The sequence below is a fragment of the Eubalaena glacialis genome, chromosome 14 (assembly GCF_028564815.1).
Source record: "Eubalaena glacialis isolate mEubGla1 chromosome 14, mEubGla1.1.hap2.+ XY, whole genome shotgun sequence".
NCBI lineage: Eukaryota > Metazoa > Chordata > Mammalia > Artiodactyla > Balaenidae > Eubalaena > Eubalaena glacialis.
The window spans coordinates 36,278,735-36,295,964 of NC_083729.1; the positions used below are offsets into that span (position 1 = coordinate 36,278,735).

General features: G+C 37.8%; 1 protein-coding gene across 2 annotated transcripts in view; it reads right to left on the reverse strand.

Moving 5' to 3' along the window:
• THADA (THADA armadillo repeat containing) overlaps window positions 1-17,230 on the reverse strand; it is a 318,246-nt gene that overhangs the window by 259,975 nt on the left and 41,041 nt on the right. Inside the window, exons 16-21 of one of the 2 annotated variants that reach the window (XM_061210468.1) lie at window positions 14,929-15,080; window positions 11,913-12,123; window positions 8,735-8,870; window positions 7,951-8,084; window positions 4,534-4,692; window positions 2,968-3,125 (exon numbers count right to left, since the gene is read on the reverse strand). In XM_061210468.1, the coding sequence (XP_061066451.1) occupies window positions 2,968-3,125; window positions 4,534-4,692; window positions 7,951-8,084; window positions 8,735-8,870; window positions 11,913-12,123; window positions 14,929-15,080 (950 nt within the window). Of the gene's footprint in view, window positions 1-2,967; window positions 3,126-4,533; window positions 4,693-7,950; window positions 8,088-8,734; window positions 8,871-11,912; window positions 12,124-14,928; window positions 15,081-17,230 lie in introns of both variants that reach the window. The other variant, XM_061210467.1, reaches the window with a different exon arrangement.

Genomic DNA, 17,230 nt, shown 5'->3' on the forward strand with positions numbered 1-17,230 from the left:
CATAATGTGATTACAGCGCAGGAGAAGGGTCAGACATGCCTCTGAATGAACACATTTCCTTCTTGATGAAGTCGCAGAGGACACACTCCTTCACAAGCAATCATCTAAGGGAATGGAGCATTTGCTATAAAGTTCAGTAGCAAGTTGCCTTACTGTCCTGTTGCTTGCAAAAATCTGGTTGGCTATGGGAAGCTGGGAGAATTAAATTTAAAGAAAAATTAAATGAGCCATTCAGAACAAAGGCAGCACTGTGTCATGGCGGAATACAGGCTGGGAAGCAGAAGAATCAGGTTCCTGTCCCAGAGCTGCCACAAACCAGCTTTGTGATCTTGGGCAAACCAGGTAACATCCAAGGGCTTCAGACTCCCCTTGTGCAAGAGAGCTGGATAATATCATCTCTGTGATCCTTCCAGCTTGAACAGTATGTGAATACAGCACTGAATACTCAGAATTATAAGCGAGCACCAGCTCCTCTCCTCGTACAGCAGCAAAAATCCCCAAATTGGAGTCTCACTACCTGCTGGCCTAGTATAAACTATAGTCATGTATAGGGGATTGAAGTTGTCACCCCTTTAAAAAAGGGCTGTAAAATCAGGATGGGCTTAAAGGAGCTGAGTTCCATGAGAAATCCTCTCCGTCGTCTAAATGTGAGACCTCAAATATAAAATGGCAGTAGAATCCTATTCCTTTTTCAGTAGTGAAGGGTGAGTGGAGAGCAAGAGAAGCAACAGGCTGAACACCAGTATTTCAGGTTCTATAGAACAGCTTCCTTCATCCACTGAGAGAAAACGAGATCACGGTTTTTATGATCCTTGGGAGTAAGAAATCCAAGTTCCCAATTCTCCCCAACAATGCGGAGCGTTCTGCCCGCAAGTCACTTCACTGCCTCTGCAGGTCTCTTGTGGTCACATTCACCTACACTGTTGATGCTTACATTTGTAGCTTTGCCACTAGGTGCACAGAAGAACTAGTGATGCCAGGGCGGCTATGCCCTTGGAAGGAAGGTAGACCCTAGGCGTGGCCCCAGCACTCCAATGCAGACTGCATTCTTCTCTGTCATTTATATTTTTAACTCTTAAAAGTACTAAGTACATAGGAATATGTTTAAAGGAATTTCACGGAACAAAATTATATGTTTAAAAGCAGGAGTCCTCTAGTAATATAAGTAACACTAATTTCTTGATAACTTTAGATTTCATTGACTAAATGCCCCCACATTTTTTAAAATGTAAAAAAATTTAAAAAATTTTTTAGGAGCATTTTAATTTCTTTAGTAAAATTTAGCATGATCAAGACTAAAGTCTTCCACAGAGGGCAGGGTTTCAATGTCAGAACAGTGCTATCACATACATTCTTGTTCACTCACTCAGTCATTAATTTCTTCTCAAACATATATATGTGGGGTCACCACATGAATGGCGACATGGAGAAAAGACTGGACCTGATTAGAATGGAAACGGATATTTTACAGAAAAACAGGATTCTATTTCTTATTCAAGAAAACAGTCATCAGAAGAGCTCTTTGGTTTATAAGAGCCTCTCTTTGTTATTGTTGTTGTTTTACAAACATCTCTTCTATTTTATATTAGTTCCCAATTTTTAAAAATTAATTCCCAATTTTAACCTGGATATTCCACATAACTTCATAAGATTTGGGTGCTCTGTAAAAGGTGTCAGGGCGAAATGATTTTCACAGGAAGCTTTCAGGTCTTTCTCAGTTATAGTAAAAGTAAAATATGTTTCCCTTAATTTTGTTTTTAAACACTGGCCAACAAACCCAAAACACTAGATGTTTTAACTTGTCCTTGAAAAGTTGAGAAGTCAAGGGGCTCTAGCCCATATTTACTTCTTAGTGAGATGGTGAACATCAGTGAAGTAATCGTTAATCATAGCTGGATTCCTCAGCAAAGATGTTGGCATTGGCACTCCAGCCAGTCACCAGTAAGGACTGCAAGTAACTCTAGGACACTAACGCCTGTTTGATTTGGAAGAGAATAAGGAACATAATGAAGCCGGCAGTGTTCTGTTCCCCTTTGCCGTTCTCTGTCTCAGAGCCTTGCAACATCACAAGCCCAGCTGTTAACCAGATGCAAACAACATCAGCCACAGAGAGTGTGAGAATAAAAATATTAGCATTATTTCCATGGAACTGGTCACATGGTTATTACAGAAATAATCAGCATTAGCATACTACAATATTTGTTTTGTTCTTAAATGTCATAACACCCTACGGGAGAAATTATCTTTATTTGAAAAAGGTTAAAAATGAAAGTACATGTTATGTATCTTTGCTGGAAAATGGTGGGAAATGGATTTGTTGAAACCATATGGAAAGGAAGAGGGAATCAATTAAAAACAGAAATCTAATAAATCTAAAATATTTCCAAATGAAATGCTTGTGGTAAGCTAATTTCTTATAAACACTGCACTCAAGTCACTTGAACAGTCCCAGATGGAACTAACTTTGTGGTCTTAAAATAAAAGTCAGCCAAAAAAACCAAAGTAACTACAACTTTATCATCAATGTAGAGGGAAACATGAGATCCATAATCAACCAATGTATAAAGAAAAAAAATATATATATATATTTTTTTCTTTGCAAAATTTAAGAGGTTTGTGGAGTTTTACTAAATAGACAATTTCATTTACATTTGAATTTTAAGTTTGTGTGTGTTAAATGGAGAAATAAAAATTCAAATGTTAATATTGAAGTTAAAAGTGAGGTAAAAGCTATCATTATTTATATAACTTAGAAAAATAAAAACATTTCTAAAAATGCCAAAGTTTGGAAATGGATTGCAAGATCCAATTCCTATACTTTAATGAACTTTCTTCAGTTGACATCTGTAAGATTTTATTCAAGAAAAATGTTTTAAAAATTTTTTAAGTTATTTAACTTTTAAATAAAAGTTTGTGATTTATGCTTTGACCAGAAATTATACCAGGTGGAATAAACATCTACCCTACCTGTTCCACTGTCAACAATCCATCAGGAGATTCTGGCACAGACCGCATGGGTAGAAGCTGGCACAGTGAGCCTAAGAGTAAAGCGACTTCCTTCATGCTTCTCCAACAACATACCAGCACCATCTGAGCAGTTACATCACATGTTTTTCCTTCTTTACCTTAAAAAAAAAACAACAAAAACTACTGCAACACTAGACACTTGATTACTCACATCCCAGGTTTCTTAGAACAAGCTTATTCATAATTTCCCCAAGAATAATCTGCTTGAACAAACCAATTTGTCATATGCTATATTTATTCAGGAGAAAATAACTAACATTTGTTTGGCATGTGCTATGGGTAGGAATCACAGTATTTTATTTAATATACTATATTCAAAATAAATTTAAAAATAAAACACAATATTATTCTAAAACCGAAGTCTAACCTTTGGAAGTTAATGAAACAAACTCTTCCTGCCTCTCAGTCATCCATAAAATATGACTATAATAAATATATTTTATTATTTGTTTTGGTGAGGGTGGCTGCTATGTCAGTAAAAGAATAGGATACGACTTTCCTTTCAAAGGAAAATACAAATTCTCTTTCAAAATATATTTAAATTTCATGGTCAATTACCTATAAGAATCCTTACTCTCTTTTTCTAGCTTTAGGAATATTTTAGTACTGACATTAAAAAAAAAAATCCAAAACAAACTATTAAATTTAAAATGTAAGTTAACAAAATAACCTTTTTAACGTAATCCCATTTGTCTTTTAAAAGGCCACTAAACTCAAAGGATAAATGTACATACACTTAAATACATAAAATTGGTCTGAAATGATGTACACTAAAGAGGGATGAAATAGGATTGAGGAGGGAATAAGGAAATGAAAGAAAACAAAATTAATTTGTTTTTAATTCATATTTACCTCTGTATTATTTGAAATTATTACAAGCATACATTTGTGTTATTTTCTGTAATTAAAAAAAAAAAAATCATAACGAGAAATTTTTACAAGACAATATCCCCATCTAGTGGAGAATGTAGACTGTGTTATAAATCAATAAGATATTACTGCTTCTGATGACTTTTTACAGCATTATAGAAAATTATAAAAGAACTAATGAGAAAACAAACAGTAAGAATTTGAATTCTGGAGGCCTGGTACAACAGAGCAGCTCACATTTCTCTGAGTCATAAATTTGTTTCCTTTAAAAGGCTGTTTGACTGACTATGAGGACTCTCACAACAGCGAACCATAGTGCTGGGAGAAGCAGACTGCTCCCCAAACCCAAGTTCACTGTGCATCACTGTTCCTACATCACCTGGCTGTCAAGACAGGTTTCAGCACTCAAAGGTTTTTTGCTGAAGCACCTTATACACTGCACTGGTGAACACCATTTTCTGGTAAAGTCTTATAAACTCATTCCCCAAAATAAATCATTTACAAGCTCAAAAAAGACTTTATTTTCTAGAAGTGTACTACACACATTTGCAGCCTCTGATTTACTACAGAAAAAGAGCATTTTGCACATTTTATTTGTCGCTCAAATACTGACTACAATACTGATTTTATATATACCTTTGACTTCTGCAGAAGTATCAATATTCGGTACACTGGCACTCAAGTCCTCCAAATCAAAGCTATCACATTCTTTCAAAATTTTAGCTCGATTGAAATAATCATTAGTATCTCGGGGCTGAATCTCATTCAGAATTGTCTGCAAGCGGCTTGCTGACTCTGAGGGAGAGAGATGAGATTATGTAAAACCCCAGTTCCACATCACATGAAGACTTCCCTTGGGGGTATTTGCCCTCAAATATTTTGTAATTTTCAGTACTTGATAATTAGCACTATAAGAAGGGACTCACAGGATGGATAATGTGAAAATTATTTATATAAGGTCTTCATGACACTTGAGTGTACTTTCAAAATATGGTGAATATTTTAAATAGGGTGAAGATTGGACAAAAAAGCACAACAGAAACTGTCCATAGACAAAGGCTGCCATCTCCCTTACATTGCTTTTCTCAGTGTTGTCTAAGAATTTCAAATACAGTGCTCAAACAGATGAAGGAAGAGCAATAAACTTCAATGAATTTTGTTTTAAGAGGTAAGAAACCCCACCACCAACAAAAATAATCTTTTATGGCCCAGGAATATCATGAAAACTCCATGTTTGGCTTTGAAATGCATAAGTAATATACTGCTTTCTAAGTTAGATTTCCAGTCCTAGTATTATATTAAACTTCATTTTTATTTCTTAGTAAGCACTCACTGTATTAGGAAATGTAAACTTCACGAATGCAAGACTTTGTTTACTGCTCAACTGCTAGTGCCTAGAACAGAAATTGGCTCATGGCAGAGGTTCAGTAACATGCGCTGAAGGAATTTATGGATGACTAGGTAATAAAGAGCTAGGCAGGCTCAGATTTTGAAAGAAAAATAACAACAGGTAATCATCTGAAACCAATTAACAAATCAAAGAATGGGTTATTTACTGTATACCTATTATACACACGTATATTTTAGGTATTATGGGAAATACAAAGACCCAAACTGCTATCATAATGGTTCAGCCAACATCTTATGTTCACTTGCGGCTTCCATGAAATTTTGCCAAAAACAAATTTTGACAGCCATGAGAAAGTAACACTGGCCCAAAAAGAAACCATAGAAAGACTAAGAAAAAAGAGAGGGGTAACCAGAATAAAATTTTAAGAACCATTTTTGTGGCTTTCAGGGGAGACTTTTTTCAAAGAATTCAGAATGCATGGCAGATAACATGGGAAAGACATAAGAAAAATGGAGACAACCAGAGGAAAGAAGAAAAGGCAAAATTAAGGAAAAGTTAGTGGACCATAGGCAGTTTTTGAGACTGACAGATATTTTAAAACTTTAATGACAAACAAAATTTTAGCATACTCTGAAGGCCCTACCCACAACTGGTGACAAACATGCAAGATTTCTCATCCAAAATATACTGGTATTGCCTGATCCAAATATTAGCTATCAGACTGGATGTTCTCTATTCCTATGCACTGTTTAAGTAGGAAACCTAAACCAACAAATTTTAGTATTTAGACTATCAGCCAAAATAAATCTATAACTGTATCTTAGTATCAGGAACCACCACCAACCTTCCAACTCATTTTTAGTAAAGAACAAAACATAACATTTTCTATGCAACCACACAACTCTAGATTAGTTTAATTATCGGCCCGAAGTATTGTATTGTATGATGCAGTGTGTGTTTATGATTTACTCAGTGTGTTTTTAATATAAGCCTCTCATTTGCACTCCAAAATGCATTCACCAACTTTATTTCAACACCAAAATATAAATTTACTTCATGATTTTCTAGGTGTTCAAAGGAACATTCATGTTAGTATATACCTTTAACGGCCAATCCCTCTGGCCTGTTGTAGTACAGATCCAGTAATCCCCTCACACTGTCCCTCTCCATCCCACCTGGGATCCCCAGCCATCAACATCGTCTGCAGCTGACATCCAACCATCAACATCGTCAGGGCTCCTCCTTCTGATGTATCGCCAGGAGGTCAATGGTAGCCTAACACTACGTCATAATGCCTACGTCATTCACCTCACTTCACCTCATCACACAGGCATTTTATCATCTCACATCAACACAAGAAGAAGGGTGAGCACAATATAGTAAGATCTTTTGAGAGAAACAGAGAGAGACCACATTCACATAACTTTTATTACAGTATACTGTTATAATTGTTCTATGTTATTATTGGTTATCATTGTTAATCTCTTACTGTGCCTAATCTATAAATGAAATTTTAACATAAGTACGTATGTATAGGAAAAAACATAGTATGTATAGGGTTTGGTGCTATCTGCACTGTCAGGCGTCCACTGGGGGTCCTGGATCATACAGCCCTCAGATTAAGAGGGAACTGCTGTATACACATACCACCAAGGGCATCCCAGGCACTGAATTTAGTGCCTATACTTTCAGGAATTGTTCATTCATTCTAACAACTATTGATAGTGTACCTCCTTCTGCCAGGCACTGTGCTAAGCACAAGGGAGGAAAACAGACAAGATTCCTGTTAAACTGCAACAACTCCATGAAGGAGAAATCTATGGGAAGGGGAGAATGCTAAGAGACAAGACTGGCAAGGTAGCAGGAGCAAAACTATTACAGGACCTGGTCACTAACGTATTTTAAATAAAAAGGAAGAGGGGGTGGGCAGAGCACAGGGTTAAGTAAAGATTATGTGTAACATGATACATTATATGACTAGAAAAGCTTACTTTGGATGTGGTAAAAAGGAAATGGAAGGAGATAAGAGTAGATGTGGGGAAACAAGAGAGGATAAAAGCCTACAGTAAGGTAAGAAGATGCAGATAAAAGAAAAAGAGATTTGAAAGCTATTTAAGGGGCACCACTGAAAAAACGTGGAGATAGGCTAGATATAAGGAGCAAAGGGGAGATGTCAAGCAGCCCTAGGCTCCTGACTTGCATAAACAGGTCTCTGGTAGGGCCATTTGCAAAGATACAAGGGTTGGGAAGGAAAAGACAGATGAAAGTTCATGAGTTCAATTTTGGGCATTTTGACTATCTCCTCCAATTTTTTTTTTTTAATTAAATGGTCTTTGTATGTCCAATGGTCTTTGCCTATTCAGATTTCTAACAAGTTGCCTTCTCTGACTGAACCCCATCAATTGCTAATTTATACTGCCTGCTCCCCCAGTTCCTGCCAGAATACAACCCTGGTAGGTTGTATTCCGAAATGACATATTATAAAACCCAATTTACCCCAGACGAGGAAGTACCTTGCTGATCACCTGGCTATTTATTTATTTATTTTGGTTATTTTTTCATAGTTAAAAATATTACTAAAAAGGCAGAAATATCACTAGTCATAATAATAATTTCTTTTCCCCCTATTTAGCCTCTATATCTCTCTGAAGAAATGATTAGGGGAAAAAACATAGTAATTCTAGCTTTCTTCGTTTACTGACCTGCATCAGTGTCCATGGGGATGAGGCCTTCTGGGGAGGAGCTCTGAATAACTGGAGACGCCACGGCGGAAAGCCTGTAGGACGTCACAAGGAGCTTCTCCACCACGGGTCTCCACTCACTCACCAACTGCAGGCTGCTGCAACAAAGACATTAGGGTAATTTATACTAAGCAAAAATCACATTTTCAAGATGAAATTAATAGACAAAAGGGGTCAAAAGAATTTGGGTTTCAAAATCATGCAATCTATGAAATATTTAAGACATAAAAATACATGTATATATGTACTTTTTTTTTAAAATAAATTTATTTATTTATTTATTTTTGGCTGTGTTGGGTCTTCGTTGCTGTGTGCGGGCTTTCTCTAGTTGCGGTGAGCGGGGGCTACTCTTCGTTGCAGTGCACGGGCTTCTCATTGCAGTGGCTTCTCTTGTTTCAGAGCACGGGCTCTAGGCGCACGGGCTTCAGTAGTTGTGGCTCGTGGGCTTCAGTAGTTGTGGCTCGCGGGCTCTAGAGCACAGGCTCAGTAGTTGTGGCGCAAAAGCTTAGTTGCTCCGCAGCATGTGGAATCTTCCTGGACCAGGGCTCGAACCCGTGTCCCCTGCATTGGCAGGCGGATTCTTAACCACTGCACCACCAGGGAAGCCCTATATGTACATTTTTAAATCTAATTTTTAATTACCTTTAAGGCAATACGTTCCTTTCCCAGGACACATTCCAATAAGAGTTTAAAGCTCAGAAGTGAGTACTGAGGAAAGAGCGGGGTGGGGGGGGGATATACTTACTTTAGAGCTAGCTTCCGCAAAGCTCCTGTTATACAGTGGACCCGCCCGTACATTGGAAAAGATGCTGCTGCCTGAAGCAGAGAATTTTCAGCCCGAGATACTTCTTCCTCAAGATTTTCCAACAAGCATTTGATAACTAGAAAAAGCAAAAAAAAAAACAAAAACAAAAAACAAAAAAAACAAAACCCACCAAAATAACACCAGTTTAAAAACACATTTACAAATTTGTGCACAGCAGAACAGTTCCCACGGAAGCACCCAACTCAGTTGAACTTTATACTAGAGGTTTTTGAATGAAAACAGAGATCTTTCAAGGTTATCCAGCTTGTTCTCCATTTCCAGTTAAGGTAGTACTGTGTCTTTGCCCTGACTTCCTGGATCCATTTACAGCATTCATTCTGGATCATTTCTCCTAGACATCCTCTATCTGGGTTATCAGACCCCAGGCCCATGTGCCATGTGCTATTTGGACAGATTTTAAAAAACAATGGCTTTGGGACTTCCCTGGTGGCGCAGTGGTTAAGAATCCGCCTGCCAATGCAGGGGACACGGGTTCGAGCCCTGGTCTGGGAAGATCCCACATGCCGCTGAGCAACTAAGCCCGTGCGCCACAACTACTGAGCCTGCGCTCTAGAGCCCGTGAGCCACAACTACTGAAGCCCACGTGCCACAACTACTGAAGCCCGCGCACCTAGAGACAGTGCTCCACAACAAGAGAAACCACTGCAATGAGAAGCCCGCACACCACAACGAAGAGTAGCCCCCGCTCGCCACAACTAGAGAAAGCCCACGTGCAGTAACGAAGACCCAATGCAGCCATAAATAAATAAATATATAATTAAAAAAAAAAAAATGGCTTTATTGATATATTACTCATATACCATACAATTTATACACTTAAAGTGTACAAGTCAATGGTTTTTAGGATATTCACAGCTATGTGCAACCACCACCACAGTCAATTTTAGAACATTCTCATCCTCCCCCCCTCAAAAAAGCCTCACCCATTATCAGTCACTCCCCTCCCTGCACCTCTCACCGTCCCCAGTCCTAGGTAACCACTTAAGCATTTTCTGCCTATTCTGGACATACCATATAAATGGAATCATACAATAAGTGGCTTCTTTCAGAGTTCATCCATGTTGTAGCATGTATTAATATTTCATTACTTTTAACAGCTCAGTAACAGTCCATTGTATGGATATACCACATTTTATTTATCCATTTATCAGATGATGGACATGTGAGTTGTTTCCACTTTTTGGCTATTATGAATCATGCTGCTATGAACATTCATGCACAAGTTTTTGTCTGGACATAGTTTTCATTTTTCTTAAGTATATGCCCATTATGGACTGAATGTTTGTGTGTCTCTGCCTGTCCCCCCCCCCAAATTCATGCTGAAACCCTCACCCTCAATGCAAGGAAATTTAGAGGTGGAATCTTTAGGAAGTAATCAAGTTTAGCTGAGGTCATGAGGGTGGGACCCACATGATGGGATTAGTGTCTTTATAAGAAGAGGAAGACAGACCAGAGCTTGCTCTCTCCTCCATGTGAGCACAGACTGAGAAGGCTGCTGTTACAAACTAGGAAAAGGGTTCTCACCAGGAACCAAATCTGTTGGCACCTTAATCTTAACCTTCCCAGCCTCCAGAACTGTGAGAAATAAATGCCTGTTGTTTAAGCCACCCACTTTATGGTATCTTGTTATAGCAGCCTGAGCTGATTAAGACAATGCCCAAGAGAGGAACTGTGGAGTCATATGGTAATTATATGTTTAACCTTTCAAGAAACTACCAGATTGTTTTCCAAAGGGGCCAGACCATTTTACATTCCCATCAACAGTGTACAGGAGGGACTTCCCTAGTGGTCCAGTGGGTAAGAATCTGCACTCCCAATGCAGGGGGCCCGGGTTCGATCCCTAGTCGGGGAACTAGATCCCACATGCATGCAGCATATGGCATGCAACTAAGAGTTCACATGCCGCAACTAAGGAGCCCGCATGCTGCAACTAAGACCTGGCACAGCGGAAGGGAGAGAGGGAGAAAGCGAGGGAGGGAGGGAGGGAGGGAGGGAGGGAGGAAAACATAGGGCAGTAATTACATGGTAGGAGGAGGGAGCTAGGATAAAGAAGAGGCTTCAAAGTTATGGGTGCTGTTGTATCAATACTTCTTAAGCTGAGTGTTATTACCTAGCTTGGGGACAAAACTTGTGAAAGTTTTATATTATTACTATTTAAATCCTATATATATATATTTAAATATTCTTTGTATGTTTGAAATATTTCAAAAAGTTTAAAAATGTCTTAAATTTGAAAGCCTTTACATGAAGTATGAACTCCCCAGTTCACCCCAATTGCAGACCTCTTCTTATCATCTTATCGGGGTCTCCTCTGGAATCCAGCCCTGAAGCAATTAGAGTTCGGCACGTGTCATGTTCCATGGCACTGTCATCTCTCTATCCCCAGCTCTATGGCCACATTTCCATCAGAACTATCCATGGCCTCCTAATTTTCTCCCATTATTAGTTCTCTTTTTCATGGTTTTTTCTACTATCTTGGAGAGAATAATTGTCAACTCTCTTTCAACATCTGACCTCTGTTTTGTTTAATAAAAATCTCTATCCTTATTTCTAGTACAATTCCAAAATGAAGATTTACTAGGGTAAAATTAAGTACATGAACCCCCAACAAATATTTGTTTAAAATCATTAGATCTAAACCAGCTCAGACCCTAGGTTTTGGAACTGGCTATAAGGGAAGAGTAAGGCAAGGGTATGACAGCCAGTTAAAACATAAACCCCAACAGACAAAGGAACTCTGCTCTATATAGAATTAACAAAGATGATTTGGCTATAGTCATAGTAAAATTTCTGTAGAAAAAAAGTACATTTTTGGTAGAGAAAGAGGTCTTATTTAAATAAAAGCTCTATTAATGTACATTTGCATATGTACTTATTTAATGTGAATCCTCTGTTTAGTTGAGTAAACAATTTTTTGGAAAGGAGAAATTCAAGATATACTTATATGCTGGTAAACTACAAAGCTGGTAAACTCTTAAATAAAAAAAAACACAAAGTAAGTGTTTAACCATCAGATAGCCTAACCATATGAATAGTGAAGAAAGTAAGATACTGGTTTTGATAAATAAGAGCAAAAGGTCATTTACTCAATACGAACCTATTAATGTGTTACTTTCCACCAGAGCAGCAGACTTATCTCCATCTCCACATGCAACCCGCTGAGTTTTTAAGTAAGACAGAGATGATGGCAGAGCGTTCTGCCAGATTAAGAAGTTCAGTAGGTAGGAAGCTGTTACACAGTCATATGGTTTGGTGCTTGTGCTGAGCTCCAGTGCTGCCTGGAATAAGCCTTGTAGTTTCTCTGAATCCTAGGATAAAGCAGAGACTCAGTCATTATCACTGAAACATTTCTTTAATTTGAAGGAATAACACATATTTAAAGACAGAGCTTGCCACACAACTGCAACTCGATACGAACATTAATTCTCTGAATATAAGTTGGAGTTTTTTTTTAGGCTGCGCCATGTGGCATGCGGGATCTTAGTTCCCCTGCATTGGGAGTGCAGAGTCTTAACCACTGGACCGCCAGGGAAGTCCCGATAAAGCTTTTTTTTTAAAGTACCTCTTTCTTCAGCAAAAGTATACTTTTTCCTGTAGAAATTCTGCTATGACTATAACCAGATCATCTTCGTTATTTCTATACAGCCCAGAGTTCTTCTGTATGTCAAGGTTTGTTTTACTGGGAGTCATGCTCCTGCCTTTCTCCCCACCCCCTTCCCATACAGCTAGTTCAATGGAGAAAAATACACATACATATGAAAATACAAATTCACCAGGCTGTTCCTGGCAAAGCTCCATGTATATGTGTGAAAAATAAAGTGATAAGATCAACCTCAGAAATTCTGCATTAGAGCTCCCACACCTATATCTCATCTAAACATGCACTCACACAGCCTGTCCTCAAGAAGACAGAACAAAGGGCAGTTCACTGTAATATGCATGGAAAGGCACAGGGCTGAGGACAGGAGACATAGATCCTAGTCCCAACTCCACGGTTGACAAGTTGCGTGTTCACCACGCTGGAACCTAGGGTTTCATTGCTCAACAATATTGATTCTACTAGGATTATCTCATAACTGTCTAATATAAGGGAAAAAATCATTATCTAGGTATACCAATATTTAATAATGTCTTCTAATATCAAATAATAGACTCAAATATCAGCCTATTTCTATTTAAATTCTTTGCCGTTTGTTGTTTAATTTTCTATGACCTAAAAAACTGAAAGACAGTGGCTAAAACTCAAATCTAAATAAATATTAGAAAGAATCAATTAAGCATCTCAACCATTTTTTGTAACTGACAGTTAAGTCCCTAAACTAACTAACCAATTAGTAAGAAACAAAATAAATAGCCTTTGGAATCTAAAAGAGCATCTTTGTTCTATCATCTCAGGTCAATCAAAATATAAAGACCTTGGATAAGCAGCTCCACAAGAAAGAAGGGCAAGAGACTAGGTGAGTAGTAAAGTCATATATTAGAAAGATATGTCATCAAAATATGAATATACAGATCCTTAGAGAGATTAGGCTAGCATTCAAAAAATGTTTTCAAGTTAGCTATATTAAAAAGCTAATTACATATTACATAGGGTATACCCAAAGAAAGACTTTGAAAATATAATACATAACTAATATTTTAAAATCTTGAATTTAAAATCTTGAATCTGGGACCATTTACTAACATACAAGCCAGACCAGATATATAACTACCAGAATCCTATAGCAAGCCATATGTGCTACTAAGTTTCCTGAATTCTATAAGTTGTATCTATATACCAAGCATATGTTTATCAAATTAGATACACAGAGCCCCCCTGAGGGGCCTTTATAGTTCATGTAAGGACCAGGTCTTTCATATAGGTCCTATAATATATACCTTTCCCCACTCCAGATACTCTCAAAATAGTAGCCAGGAATGAGGCATAGTTATACATATGATACGAAGCTACAGTGTGATGAATGGTAAGAGGCAAGGGTTGGTGGAAGGGGAGATAGAGAAAGAGAAAGCATCTTCTTTAAAAACGCTTATAAAGTACAAAAGTTAGCAGCCTAAGCACCAAAGAAGTTTCTGCTCATCAGGGCACCTGAAAGACCACCAGGACAGGTGAACACTAGGGAGCAACTCTCAATGTGAACCCAAGTCAGAAGAGATGTTTGAGATTTTGCAATGCCGTCCAGAAGCAGTGGAAACAGACACCTTAGGCTCTCTGACATGTGCTCCTACAGAATCCCACTGCATCTACAAGCTGCCATACCTAAACAGAGCCTAACAGCTAGAGCCCAGACCATGGCTCAGCTACCACCCCTAAAGGCTCCCGTGGCCTGTACACAGCTCCAACAGGGAGCCATAGCAAAGCTCTAGAGCCAGTGACCCGACAGCTGCTGGTGACCTCACTGCCCTAGAATAAGCCTCAAGGGTAGAGCCAAGTACCTGGGCTATGGGGTCTCCTGAAGACCCATCCCCAAGCTTTGCCTTCACCCCTGAGCCCATCTTTGATTCTCACCCCACGGTGGGAAGTGCAAGGCATCAGGAAGAGCATGGGGGCTGGGGATGGGGTAGAACACCCAGGGAGAGAAATGCTGTTAACCTCAAGTACTCTGAGTTTCAGTCTCAGTTTAGCTATTGCTTGTTGGAAGATCAGAAACATGTTCTCTACCTCATTTACACTAAGCTTCCCAGTCTACTATGCAGGGAGATTATCTCAAAAAAAATCAAGTTACTGTAAGTGATGTGTTTTGATCGAATATTAACATGTCCAAGGGAACTGGGGAGACCACAGTTAACTGAAATCTACCAATAATCTTGTAAACAATAAAACCTACTGCCTCCTACACCTCCCTTTATATCAAAACAATTTTTTTTTAAAAAGCAAAGCTCACTGATTTGGATTTTGTTTCTCTTACAGTATTTCCTCCTCCTCCACTACCCATCCCTACCTTCTCCATTCCACTACCTGCAACAGGAGAGGTATTAATGATAACTGAAACAGAAGATGTAAGAAGGCAGATGCAAAGAGCCTGGACAATCCACAGATTGCTTTAACTGCTGCTAAGATAGAAAGTTTTCATGCATACGCCACATTTACACTTACAGAAGAAAAGCCCAAATACCTGAAATTGTACAAATGTTTTTGGTAACTTCATTAGAAGATCAAATGCTAAAATTTTCACTTCTTCAAAAGTGCCAGTTAAACATTCCATTAGCGTTTGGAAACGACCAACATCAATATCATGACTCAGCTGATATACTGTTTGGACTCTACCTAAAAATTAAAAAAAAAAATTTTTTTAAGTGAACAGCAGGAAAAGGAAATCAACATTTTGAAGTTATTTGGCCAAATTTATAGAAAGTTAGTATAAGAACTCACACCTTATATTTTACCCACAATAGCGTAAAAAATATTTCCAATAATTTATTTACTAAAATGATAAAATAATAAGTATTACAATTCTACAAATAGGAAATAAATATTTTTCAATAACCATTTTTAAAAATTGAAGAATAGTTCATTTACAATGCTGTGTTAGTTTCAGGTGTACAACAAAGTGAGTCAGATATATATATTTACACACATACACACACACACACACACACACACACTCCTTTTTGGATTCTTTTCCATTATAGGTTATTACAAGATATTGAATATAGTTCCCTGTGTTATACAGTAGGTCCCTGTTGTTTATCTATTTGATACGTAGTAGTATGTACACATTAATCCCAAACTACTAATTTATGCCCGCCCTGCACCCCACTAGCCCCTTTGCTAACCATAAGTTTTTTTGTCTGTGAGTCTCTTTCTGTTTTGTAAATAAGTTCATTTGTATCATTTTTTAAGATTCCACATATAATTGACATCATATTTGTCTTTCTCTGACTTCACTTAATATGATAATATCTAGGTTCATCCATGTTGCTGCAAATGGCATTATTTCTTTCTTTTTTATGGCTGAGTAGTATTCCATTGTGTGTGTGTGTGTGTGTGTGTGTGTGTGTGTGTGTGTGTGTATATCTACGTGCACACACACCACATCTTCTTTATTCATTCGTTAATGGGCATTTAGGTTGTTTCCATGTCTTGTTATTGTAAACAGTACTGCTGTGAACACTGAGGTACATGTATCTTTTTGAATTAGAGTTTTTGTCATTTCCTGATATATGCCCAGGAGTGGGATTGCAGGATCATATGGTAGGTCTATTTTTAGTTTTTTAAGGAATCTCCATACTGTTCTCCATAGTGGCTGCACCAATTTATATTCCCACCAACAGTATAGGAGGGTACCTTTTTCTCCACACTCTCTCCAGAATTCATTATCTGTAGACTTTTTAATGATGGACATTCTGACTGGTGTCAGGTGATACCTCATTGTAGTATATATATATATTTTTTGTCACACCACACAGCTTGGGCTTGCAGGATCTCAGTTCCCTGAGCAGGGATCGAACCCAGGCCCCCTGCAGTGGAAGCACAGAGTCTTAACCACTGGACCGCCAGGGAATTCCCGCTCATTGTAGTTTTGATTTGCATTTCTCTAATAATTAGCGACACTGAGAATCTTTTCATGTGTCAATTGGCCATCTGTATGTCTTCTTGGAAGAAATGTCTATTTAGGTCTTCTGCCCATTTTTTGATTGAGTTGTTTGTTTTGTTGATATTAAGCTATATGAGCTGTTTGTATATTTTGGAAATTAATCCCTTGTCAGTAGCATCATTTGCAAATATTTTCTCCCAGTCTATAGGTTGTCTTTTCATTTTGTTTGTGGTTTCCTTTGTTGTGCAAAAGCTTTTAAGTTTAATTAGGTCCCATTTGTTTATTTGTTTTTATTTCCATTACTCTAGGAGATGGACCCATAAAATATCGCTGCAATTTATGTCAAAGAGTGTTCTGCCAATGTTTTCCTCTAAGAGTTTTATAGTATCCAGTCTTATATTTAGGTCTTTAATCCATTTTGAGTTTATTTTTGTATATGGTGTTAGAGAATGTTCTAATTTCATTCTTTTACATGTAGCTGTCCAGTTTTCCCAGCACCACTTATTGAAGAGAATGTCTTTTCTCCATTGTATATTCTTGCCTCCTTTGTTGCAGATTAACTGACCAGAAGTGCATGGGTTTATTTCTGGGCTTTTTATCCTGTTCCATTGATCTATTTGTCTGTTTTTGTGCCAGTACCATACTTTTTTGATGACTGTAGCTTTGTAGTATAGTCTGAAGTCAGGAAAAGTGATTCCTCCAGCTCTATTCTTCTTTCTCAAGATTGTTTTGGCTATTTGGGGGTCTTTCGTGTTTTCATACAAACTTAAAAATTTTTTATTCTAGTACTGTGAAAAATGCCATTGGTAATTTGATAGGGATTGCACTGAATCTGTAGATTGCCTTGGGTAGTATGGTCATTTCAACATTATTGATTCTT